This window comes from Stegodyphus dumicola, chromosome 2 (genome assembly GCF_044657685.1).
Source record: "Stegodyphus dumicola isolate Sdum_Otavi_A_Nest chromosome 2, ASM4465768v1".
Lineage (NCBI taxonomy): Eukaryota > Metazoa > Arthropoda > Arachnida > Araneae > Eresidae > Stegodyphus > Stegodyphus dumicola.
In genome coordinates, this window is record NC_140769.1 from 242,367,016 (window position 1) to 242,380,002 (window position 12,987).

The 12,987-nt window shown below is 26.8% G+C and overlaps 1 protein-coding gene across 2 annotated transcripts in view; it reads left to right on the forward strand.

The window, feature by feature from the left end:
* Positions 1–12,987, forward strand: part of LOC118188557 (cholinephosphotransferase 1-like) — a 70,214-nt gene that overhangs the window by 37,693 nt on the left and 19,534 nt on the right. The window contains exons 7-9 of one of the 2 annotated variants that reach the window (XM_085811947.1): positions 3,729–3,854; positions 4,385–4,553; positions 8,118–10,668. In XM_085811947.1, coding sequence (XP_085668073.1) covers positions 3,729–3,854; positions 4,385–4,553; positions 8,118–8,206 — 384 coding nt within the window. In that variant the 3' untranslated portion in view covers positions 8,207–10,668. Of the gene's footprint in view, positions 1–3,728; positions 3,855–4,384; positions 4,554–8,117; positions 10,669–12,987 lie in introns of those variants that run through there. The other variant, XM_085811946.1, reaches the window with a different exon arrangement.

A 12,987-nucleotide genomic window follows, 5' to 3' on the forward strand; every position in this document is an offset into this window, starting at 1 on the left:
TAAGTGCGAGGAACATTATATTTAATAAAGAAAGGTAACACACAAAATGTTAAAAAATGCCCCTTTGGACGTAATTTAAAATCTGAAACATTTCAGATTTTTTTTTTTTTTTTTTTATGTAACATAGTAAAACTTACTTTAATTATAATTTGGGCACCTTAAGTAAGCATTGTAAAAGTTTGTTCTGTTACTGTTGGGATTTTATTGTTACTTAGTCCCGCAAGTAGGCACATATTCACTGGAATGAATAATGATGAGTGAGGGCAAGTAGTGTTTAGTAGATGAGTATCTATTGAAAAGTTCTCAGACATCATAAAAATACATTTAATATTGATTAATTCATTTTTGACTCATCACCTTCAAAGCAATAACATCTAGTGCATATATGCAACTATAGAACACTTTGTTCATTCTATTATTGTAAACCATTTATGAATGTGACAATGTTTTGGCCATTCTTAGTACACTTTTTCCTCTCTTTAAAGCATTCAGAACATCAAATTAAAAGAATCAGCATTGATTGTAACATTAGGGAAGCAAGCTGTTGATAATATTTTTAGCTTTTGTGTGTGTAGGGGGGAGCACATGCATTTTGTTGAACTAGACTCATCGTGGTTTTTTGGACTTGAGGATTACAGATTCTTCCTTTGTGAGAATATCTGGTTTATTTCTAGATTATATTTGTCAGTCCAACTGTCATCATTTGAGCTGATCCTTTTTTTTCATCATTTATGTAGAGTTGAGAAAGGAATTTTGTGTATTCAACTGTGTCCTAATTTTCAACCCTAAAGGGTGGAAACCTAATAATATCATAATTTCAAACTCATCTTCCTACTAAACTTTTGAGAAGACATTCTAATTCATAGATTTTAATTGCCTGCATTCTGTAAGGACTTTATATTATGCTAAGAAACGTCCTTACGTTACCCAAGATTTATATTCAAACCTTGTAGCTTGACTGTTCGAATTGCGCAATTGAAATTCTCTTTGAGAAATTGCAAACAGTATTCTAAATGATAATGACAATGAAAGAAGTCAGAAAATAAAAGATATAACAAAGCTCTTGAAATATTTAGAAGGAAATAGAGACTTCAGTAAATTTTCATTATTACTTTTAGACTGATGGTCTAATGTTGTACTTTTTGATTTTAATGAACTTGAGTGGCTGTTTTTAGTGTAAGGCTAAAATGCAGAGTCTTCAGTTTTACAATATTTTCCAAGTTTCATAGGCATGTAATTAAATTTTTAAATGATTTTCGTAGGGTTTTATATATCTTATTTTTTATGCATCTTTTTCTCTTATTGTGAATTTCAAACTCAATTTTGACTTTAGTACACTAATTTTATTATTATTTTTTCCCATTTATGCTTTTTTTTTTTTTTTTTTTTTTTTTTTTTGTAATTGTCCTTTATGTTGAACTATGAGCAAAATCTTATATCTTTTATTATGAGTGCATTTTACGTACATGGGATATGAAACACGTGAACTGAAGGCTATATTATGATTGTTATAATTAAATGCTCTTATTGTGCAATTCATGTTAATCTTAAGTAATTTAATAATTAATGCCACATAAATACTAAGTATTGAAGATTTTGTCACAAATGCTAATTCAAATAAGACATTTACAGCCAGATTGCTTTGAAATGCTTAAATGTTACTTATTTCATGCCAAATATTGAGCTAAAGCAGATTTACAACTTAGTAAATTTGTTACAAAGAGCTGAAATAGTTCCAGTTTTGTATTAAACATAGATCCAGAATAGTGATTTAGTTTTATTGTTGCTGTAGATTTGGAAGTTTAAATAATACAGTCAGTCTTTAATCCGGACTCGTTGGGACTTCGGCGATTCCGGATTATCGATTATTATAGATCATCAGTTTAAATCTGGTAAGATGGCATGCAGAAATTATAAAATTAAAAATATGAAACCATAATTTATGAAATAAAGAACAATTATGATCTAAAGGGTATCAAAATTTACAAAAAAAAAAAAAAAAAAAAAAAAAAAAGCTTATTATTTTATTTGTTTATTTTAGTAAACATTTCTTTCAATGTAAGTTAAGTTGCTTCGTTTTATGTGATAATACTTTCTCTTTAATTCTATAAACAGACATAATTTCTTGTTCCACTGTTCAAGTCCTATAATTGCTGTGTCGAGAATACCAACTAATTTGTCAATCGAAATTTTTTCGTTTTCAATAACTTCTGTGTCACTTTCTTGAGTATCGGAAGCGAATTATAATAACAAGGAATTTGATTTAAATCATATCAAAGATGGAATACATCGAGATGAATATACTACATTTAGTAAGGAATTATAAGCCAAATAAAATAAAAACATCTGCGCTGAAGATAAGGGTAGTGCTGACAGCGTTTCTCCCTCCCCCCTGCCGCAGAGCAGCGTGAAATTGATAAACAGATTTCGGAATTATTAGAGAAACAAAGAATATGCCTTTATCCACTTTTTGTTTGATGGACATCGAAACATACTCTCGCTTTGTAGATCCTTTGGCAGCTCCCGTATCGGAAATTCTATTTGACATAATCGAAAATTCAAGCTTACTTTTATAAAATTGCTCTAACAGTCTGCAAAAATTAATAAGCCAGATCTAATTCAAAGATTAAGGAACAACGCAATCTGTAACATTAACTAAAATAGATAATTTGATAATTTTAGCTTAGCTTATACCATCCATTATACATTAAACGGGCATACGCACACGCATATGCACATGCGTCAACGAATTATGCGTTGAAGTATGCGCAGAAAGTTTGTAGCTTTGAGGTCCGGATTATGGGTGTCCGGATGAACGACTTTTGACTGTATTACTTTATTTATGAATAGAAAAATTTGAATTTTATTGTTATTCTTATAATTTATCCAAATGTTAAGTATCTTCTAAAGATTTTTCCAGAAAGTCAAGCAAGCAAGGAGAACCGCAAGTATTTGAACAAATAAATCATACTTAAATTAAATTCAAAATTCAAATCTTAATATTTTTAAAATTACAAGAAGTGTGTGAAAATTCATTTTCTCCAGTTTCTTTTGTAATGAAGGGAATTTTGATAATCAGGTAATAGTAATAGAATTTTAATTTCTTATCTCTGTCCCCTTTTAGCCGTGTTTTTACAATTCTTGGTTATTGTTTTACATACTATGTCTTTTAAGCAATTCAAAAAAATTAAAGGCAGTGTTTATAAACTGAAACTTCAGCAGTTATTTCCAGTTAGTAATTCCTTGTGTTTCAAAAGGTGAAATTTCAGCTCAGAATTTCAGTTTTGTAATAATAGTTATAAATCTTTTTTATGGATTTCCATATTATGTTGTTCCAAACATTTCAAGCATATTACAGCAAATTTCTGAAGCATATTCTATAAATTACCGAGAAGTTTTTAAAGATAATGCTTCAAATTGCGATTCCTTTACTTGGTTACCTTTTTTTTTTTTATTATTATTATTTCAGTACATGGATAATTACAGATTCCTTCTTTCCCTTAAAATTTGCTGCTTTGTAAATTGAGCCATAAGCAAAAACTTAATAAATTCATATGGAATTGATAAAAGTAGTTTGGTTAAACATGTATTGAACCTGGTTGAATATGTTGTTTTCACTTATCTACCATTATTAGAGTTGTATAAATTTAGAATGTCTGTATTTTATATTTTATTTCTGTATTATTTGAAAGAAATGTGGGATTACTTGGCGTTTTCTTTTTTCTTAGGTTGCACACATGACAAAAAGTGAAGTTGATTACCTAGATTCTGTATTTTTGGGTCCAGGAATGCTTTTTCTGAATCAATATTTTGATACATTTTTCAATGAGTACCTTGTCTTGTGGCTTTGTTTGGTAAGTCATATATTTTTTAATGATTTCCAATAATAATTTATGGATCTAAAATCATTAATTTATTGATACTTTTTGTTTTTATATTAAGTTAGTAAATTATTATACATCTACATTTTTCATTATAAGTTTTTTTTCTTAATTCTGATGTGAAACATGATGATGATATTTTCTGTGATGTTTGTAAATATAGCTATATTAAAAAAATTAAGTAAGTAAATAAAATTATCAAGATATTGTAATTTTATTCTATAATTGGGAAAAGGATTTCTATTCTATAACTTGTGATCATGAGTAATGAAACTACAGTATGACATTGAGCATATCTGTTTAAAAAATGTATATTTTATGCTCCTTTTCTTCCAAAATATGATGACTGTATGAGCTTTTGTAGAGATCTTGAAAACTGATCCTGGATTTAATTCATTGATTAATCATTTCAGAGTAATTAATGTTCTGTTCTCCAAAATTGTACATATGCATTTATAGTGAAAATAATTTTTTTTTTTTTTTTTTTTTTTTTTTTTTTTTAGGTTTATTCTACAGCAAATCTTCTTCATTATTGTACAATAGTTTGCAGACAGATATGTTCTCACTTGCATATTCATCTGTTCACGATAGTTCCTCAGATAACATCAAAAGGTGAAGATGATTCTAGAAACCATCTAGTGACATCACCTTTGTTGCAGAATGTTTCCAATGGTATGGTGTGGTTTCATTCAGCTTTTCATAAAAGAGGATAAAATGAAAATTTAGAAAATATATATTTGATGCCAAAATATGCTTGAACTTGTGTCAAGTAAGCTTATGGTTAAAAGTGTATATGATTAATTTGATAAGGTATGGTATGATGCACAAATTATATTAACATTCCATATGTATTTTGATATTGTTATTGTTGGAATATATTGACATAATGTGTATGTGAAACTGTGATTTTTTTTATTTGTTTTTTACTTGGGAGCATGGAGGAATTGTTATTTTATCTCATGGTGCTGGATGTGTTTGAAGTTTGTGTTCTATATTTTAAAAGGAAGACTATCTACTGGACAAATTTCAGTGATGTAAAACAAATCTGAAAGAATCTAACAGTAAATCCTTGCCAATTTTTTGGAATATTAAAAAATGTTCATTTTTGTAAAGTTTTCATTATTTAACAGTTAGTATTTATTCATAAAAAATGTCATTGCTGAGCAATATTTTTCTAAGTTTTCAAAAGTGTTCCAGAACAACAGATACTTTGCTAAAGAAAAAAAATCTGTGCAATGAAATATATTAAAATGTATCCATCTAAATGGACATTTAGATATCATGCATATCAAAATAACATCCACTTAAGTGGAAATCTAGATCTCATTTAACAGTGTTTTAAACATTATCAGAATTTTATTAATTTGTAAATGCAATATGAGGTTAAACTATGTAATGCGTTAATTATTTAGGTTGATAAATTAGCTGTTATAATGCTGTGTTCTTAATGGAGAAGCTCCTGAGCCATAATATAAAGATTATTGTTAAAATTATTAGTCATACTTAATTGCATACATGCAATACTATAAATAGTGTAAAAAAGTAAATAATTTCAATGTCTGTATTTTTATATTAAAAAGTATTAAATAATTTATGTTAATAAATATAACTGCCATAACAGGATTTTTCATCTAATTATCTCTGATACATTTAAAGAATTGCTAAAATTATGATCGTGAACCACTGCTTGAAGGTACAAAATTATAAGTTTCTTATTACATGTTGATAAACTTGCTTATAAGTTTGTAATATTATCTACATGCATTGTGCTTCCAAAAGTACAGATAATTTCAGTATTTGTATTCTACTTTGAAATCTTCTAAATGTTTGTAAGTTTTTTACCTTAAATTTAATAAAAAGACTTATGACTAGTAAAATGAACTGGTAACAAGAAATAAGACACAACTACCATGACTTCTTTTCATCAAAGAAGGGCAGAAGAGCTTATTTATTGTAATAAATGGACTAGTGATTTCTTTACTTTCTTTACTACTGTAAAAGAAAATAATGTAATTTATGAAAAGCATGTACTGGAGTAAAAGTAGTATTAAATATTTGATTCAGTATTCTCAAGTTACTATAAGAAATACTTAATAATTGTCCTTATCAGTTTTCCTTTAGTAAATCAATTTTTTTGGGTTAAACTTTGAAATTTTATAGTACTTAGTTTTTTTTTTTTTTTTTTTTTTTTTTTTTTTTTTTAATTTATACTTAAGCTAGAAATTTCTTTTGTTGTAGTTTTGTTTTTATAGTTACATATTCGGTATATTTTATGGCATTGTAAACTTGCATTTTGAATCTGGCATATGAATTGATGTTAAACAAGGTATTACATTTTGTGAGATGAATGTTTCCCTTTTTCGTCAATTATTATTGATTTTAAGTATAGTCTGAGTCTTTTTTAAGTAATGTCTGAGTACTCTTTCATAATGATTTTTAATTTTTTGATAACTTTTTATAAAAGTAGATGCAAAGTTAAAATGTTAAAAAAAAATATTAAGAGACTGATATTTCCAAAAAGATTCTACAGTTGTTTTAGTTCAGTTAGTAATGATAATCATATGGTTTAAATTTGGAATGGATTTATTGTTAAAAACATGAAAGAAAGCATAATGTGTGGTAATGCTATGCATATGGTATTTATATAAAAATGTTTTTAAAGTACAAAATTGCTTGATTAATGAATAATTTGAAAGTATAAAGTTTCTTTTTTTTTTTTTTTTTTTTTTTTTTTTTTTTTTTTTTCAATTCTGTGATATTTTAATAAGTACAACATATTAAAAGATACTGCTGTCATTTTTCTTTGCTAAATATTTTTGTAATTGTACATAATTCATGTTATCAAATTAAGTAATTTAATATGAAAATATTTCAATTTTGTTTCTACATATTTTTAAAATTTACTGTATTATGATGAAATATTCCTGTATTTTCTGTTAATGCTTCTTGCTTATATATGTATATTGTTTCAAACAAATTTCATTTTAAAAGGAATACATTGTTTGATATTTAAAATTGGATGATTTTTTCAGAAATTAAGAGCAGTCTAATTGGACGACTTTTCTTTTTCTTGTTTTTAACCCTTTCCTTAAAATTTTTGTGTTTTATTTTTTCATTAATTTTTTTAGTGTGTTTTATAATAGTATTTACATATTGCCCACTACTAGGAACTTCATTTGGTGCTAAGGCATTGAAATTTTTGGAAATTGTGGTTAATGACTTTTATTTTTCCCTTAATTACATTAATGCACACTTTTCAAAGATATTTGAGTACTTACATATTATCTTGTCAACCATGAAAGTTGCCAGAAATCCCACCAAACATACCTGCCGCATTCTGAGCCACTTCTGAAATATTCTTTTTTTTTTTTTTTTTGTGCACTTTGCAAACAGTTTTCAAAACATTTTGATTTTGTGCTTTGTAAAAAGGCTGTCATTGATTTCTATTATTTTGTTAGGCCCTTAGATTTTACTAGAAGCTTTGTCTAGAATGTTATAATTACATGCTTCCTACTGTTAATTGTTCCAGTCTATTGCTGTTTTTTCAGGCATATCCAAATGTTCTGTTCTATAAATAAAGGAATGCAGTCACAAATACGATTCTACAGCCCTTGGACTCCTTTTCTTCCTTCTAAAATGCAGGAGGAAAATATGACAATAACAGTTAATTTATATCCTTGTTTGTAAGAGCCAGAGGTGGCTTTTCGAGAATCAATCGGGGATTTATCAAACAAAAGCTAGATTTGAGAGTGAGCTGTAACATCATGCTTATCCATACCCGGTACTAAATCCGTAACTGCTTAGATACAATTTCACTGTAATATAAGTACCAATAGTTTTTCCAATGACTAAAGTTTTATCTTTCATATCCAACTTTTGGCAAACTTTAGCTGATGTTCTCCTTGCACTAATAATGAATAAACTATAAATATGATCTGTTTAATGTATCTCTTGTAAATATATACATATAAAAGTACTATAAAAGAGATTTGACATATTGTTATAATTTTTATTTTATGATCCTTTTTTTATATGCTAAAAATATATTTGTATGAACTGCCTTCATATGGGTTCCCTTTTCTTCTCCTAACCATTTCTCTATACATCCTGTATTGCTTTTTTACAATTTGTTTGTCATGGTAATTCATAATTTCATCCTAATAAAACAGTTGAGATTTTGTGAGTGTTCTCCAGTTCAGGGGTAGCTGATAATTTCAATTTTATTATTTGATAAAGCCCACAGATCCATGAAGAAATTAGCAAATGTGAAACATAGGAGGATAAAACAAGTGGAAGCTGATAAAACAGTATTCATCACATATTAAGAAGAATATCTGAAGTTTTATGACGCGGCTGCAAGAGGAAGGCAGACATTTATTGCAACATATTTCTATACCTCAACACCATCTGAAATTCCTAGTAGCAAATAAAAGAAAGTATCTCTGCAATTTTGTAGTCCGATGAAGTATGTAATTAGATTAAAATATGAATTAAGATAAACTGCTAATGTTAAGATTAATTAGTGATAGATTTACTCTGTATTTCTTAGCTGATTAGTGTTTGTATTATTATTATTGTGGTATATATAAAAAATATTGTTTTGATAATCTGTTTGAAAGTCATGTAGGAAATATATGTAACTAGAAGGAAAATGTAAATGTATTTAATGAAAATTTCACAGGTACCCATTGTGAAAGAAGTTCCAGAGTAATAAAAGCCCTTATGTGCCCTCAAAGAGATTTTTATTATTTTAATGAATAATACGAAAACTTTAATAAAACGCTTAATATAAACTTAAATAAAAAGACTAAAAGAGCTTTTCTATATCATTTTTTAATTCCTGGAAATTTAAGAGACAAAAAATATGATGTGCTGATTGTAATTAGTCATATTGAATTAGACAGTGAAAGTTAATTCTCTTGCGGTTTTTAAATTTGTGTTTCAGTTAATATATGCTAAGCTGAATATTAATTTTTTATTTGCTTATTTCTGTAAATGATTAAAGTGAGTGATTTGTATTGCCTTTAATTTGCATTTACTGTTGAATAGCTTCTTAGACATGATAAAGAATTTGTTATGATTTAAAGACTTATTATCTGTATCTGAAATTGCAGAGAAGTTTTGTTTTTGTTTAATATTCAAATATTTATATATCAGTATTATAAATTATGATATTTATACAATAAGTTAGCCTGAAATTTTGTTTAATGGAGCTTTTGTTTGATTGTAGAGAATGTGATTATTATTTATAAAAAAATTTTTTTCATTCATTGTATGACCATGCTTTGTAGCTGGTAATTAGATACAAATAGCAAACCAGTATTTTCTGCGTCATCACCAAAGGGGGGGACTTTAAAAGGCATGAAAATTTTTTTTATTGTAATAAATATTTCAATTAGATAGACAGTACTTTTTTCCAAGTTATTTAATGAGCAGTCACAAGATAGTTATCTCTGATGTCAGTCACATAATAATAATAATAATAATGATTATTTAATATTTTAATTATAAAAATAATTATTTATTAACAAAATCTGTCAACTAATTATTGGTGTTAATACATATACTAAATACTTATCTATCATTTGAATGATTTTATTATATACTCTTATACTCCTTGCAGTTATTCTCTGTAGTTTTTTTTAAATGCCTGGTAAAGGAGCATTTATTAACTTATTGTACAAGTACCATTTAATAACTTACTTGGAACTCGTGTGTTTAAAATAGTGTATTTTGTTGTGTATTTAACTCATGTATTTATATCTCTCTCCAGAAGAAAGAACAATTTCTATTAGTTTTGCTTAAGTTATATTAAGAAATTGTGAGGTATATTTGTCATGCAATGTATATTGAATTTATAAAACTGAATTCTGTTTAAAAATGAGTGAATTCTAAAATGCAGAATTTATTTAAAAATCTTATTACATCTTGTAATTATGATATCCTCCTATCTGTAATTCTTTTACTTGTTTGTTAGAAACTTGAAATATCGTATTGTGCATATGTCTGTTCATTTCTGCATTGTTATTTATCTGCAATTAAAAAATTAAATATATAAATATTACCAGTTTGGGGTTCTGTTGTAAAGATTTTTCTTTTCAAGAGAAACAACTTTCTTTTAGCATTATTTGAATGAGAATACAAAAATGTGAAATGTAAAATTTCTTATGATATTCAGTTGTATATTCTTTAAAACTTTATTAAATACTTGATTGTTTCATGTATACATTTTGATATAATTTTTTGTTTTCATGTATTAACTTATACTACGCACAGTTTAAAGCTTTGATAAAGATACATAATATTTTAACAACCTCTGATAATTATTAATCCCTATCCTTTTGAATAATTGCTTTAAGCAATCATTTTGACAAAGAAAAATAATTTTCTATTTGGCAGGAAATTTAAAAGCAATTTTTGATATGAGATTGTAAGAAAACTTTCATATTTTATGTACCAAATAAGAATGTTAAGACATCAAATAGAGATGCACAATATGATTCCAGAAAGTAACATTTTAGATGTCACAGTAAATCATATATTTGGTTGTTAGAGATTGTAAAAAAGAAAGAAAAATTGTTTCAGGTGTTTATTCTATGTTTGCTGTTATCTTGATTATTATGAGTAAAGATGATCGCAAGTTAGAATCAGTTTTGAAAAAAAAAATTAGCAGCAGCTGCTGTTAGTGTTTGCTATTTTAATTATGTAATTAAAAAGAGCCAGAACATTATTTGTAATATGCTTTGTAATATTTACTTCTTTTTAATTAAATACTGTCATATTTGGATATCATTGGCCAATAAAAATGCTAGAAATACTGATTTTAGGGTTCATACTCATAAACACTGTAAACTCAGGGAGAGAAAAAAGGATCTGAGAAATATAAACATTTTTCAAAGTTTGGGGGAGAATCAAAGCTTTTATCTGAAAGTCAGGGAAGTTAAAGTATAAATCAGTTATATTAAATAATAAAAATTCATGTTTTAAATAGTAACAAGTATTGGCCCTTTTAAGAAAAAAGTAAATGAATTATGCTATACTTTGTGTTTCATCTAGAAATTTTACCTACCTTGTATCTGGTACAATTTTATGAAATACCATTTCAACTTGTTAATAATTTGTTTAACTTTTTGTTTCAAAATACAATGTTTTTTCCCATTTGCATCACTGTAATAAGTAAGATAAGTTCGATTTTTATAATAATCTTAATTATTTCATTGTATTATAGTAAATACATAAAGTTATTTAGGTACTTATATTTTAATAATAAGTTCATCATATTTGGTAAGGGAAATCATTCAGTTTGGTAATGAAAAATCAGAGAAATTAAAAGTTTGATTTCAGTGAGACCTTTGTAGTTTGCATTTGATTTCACATTTTATTTAAAAATAAGGAAAAAATTTTTATGTATACAATTATGTCTCAGATGCAGTTGTTGTTCTCAAAGCAGTGTCCCAGAATAGATGACTTATCTTCTTATTGATCTTTTAAAATCTAAATGTTGTACACTGTGTATATTCTGAAGCTGTAAAGAAATTTTAATTGTTTTCAACTGTAGTCAGTTCTTTTATATGATTTTTCTTTAATACTAATTTAAGACTGTGTTAACTTCGAAAATACCATCATTGTCATTTATATACCATCGTTCAGAGGCCATAATAAAAAAATTGAATTAAAAGTCATGAACTTTTGTTGTATATCCATTTTTATTGATAGAATATTTCTGAATAAAAATGCTTATTTGTTTCAAAATAAAGTTACAGTTGACTCCTGATTAACTGGGATGATACTGAGAACAAGGTTGGCAGTTAATCCAAAATCATGGTTAATCTGACAGCATTTAAATTAAATGTGAATATCCTATGTTGTAATTAAATGAAAATAATATTAACAAAGTACTTAATATTATAGTGTCTGGTATGAAAAATTGTGGCATCTTCTTTTATCTTATGCATCATCATCTCCTTTTTGCATTTCCTGTGGAAATTTTGGTTTATCCTGATTATTTGGATAATGATTTTCCCATGATTCCACATTCTTTATTTAAGACAGAATGGGTTAATTTGCCCCAGTTAATCAGATTCTGACTGTATTGAATATTGAAAATTTCAGCTGAAGTTGGTTTTGAGTGCAATGATATGACTACATAACATTTATTTATATTTATGAATATTATGACGATTCTTGTTGCTTTAACTCCTCCAATAACTAAAATATTTAAGATTTATTGTGGTTATTCTTACTGTAAGTAAATTTACTGTAGAATATTAGAAAGCAATTTTATTTGAAGCCATAAAAACCTTTTATATTAAAAAACTGATTCTTCCACTAAAACGCATGTGAATGTTTTCAATTGTGAAAATAAATAAAGGAAACAACTTAGAAAGATTGGTTTAGGTAAAAATATGTTTTCAGATCTTCTTTCTTATGTGTACACTGCCCTCAAAAAGTTAAAGAACAAGTAGTTGTTGAATAGTAATTTTTAAGATATACAAAGTATAAATATAAAATTTCTGATAAGTATAGGTAATAAGTTGTTTATTATATTCTGCTGCTCTTGTAGGCTTTACGTTTCTTTAAAAGAATTAAAAAGTGTTTTAAAAAATCACGAGCGAGGAAAAAATGGCATATGCTGTTTATAGGTGTAATGGTATTAAAAAGAAATACTGAGAAATATTTCTATTCTTGGCAAGAATTCAGACACCACACATCCTGTTCATGCTGTTAATCAGTTTATTAGGTTTTTAAGTTGGGAGTAAAGCCCTTGCATGTTTTAAAATTTTAACTGTAGTTCATTCAGTGAACTAAAGAGGAAGGGCAGAACAGTCTTCCTTTATGACATAAGAATGTTCTGATGATTAAATTTACTAGCTGAATTTTGTGATCTTCAAGATACTATTAGACTAAAACTCTTATATACTGTCTGTCATTATCATCTTTTAAAACAAATATATATTATTAACAGCTGCAGTATATGATCTCATATGTCTGAATCTCTGAGCATTCAAAGATCAGCATTCAAATACAATGAAGTCAAATGTGAGCGTCTAGAACGATTCTTACGCAAATCAGAATACTGCTGTTTCTGTAATCCCTTTCAAGAATA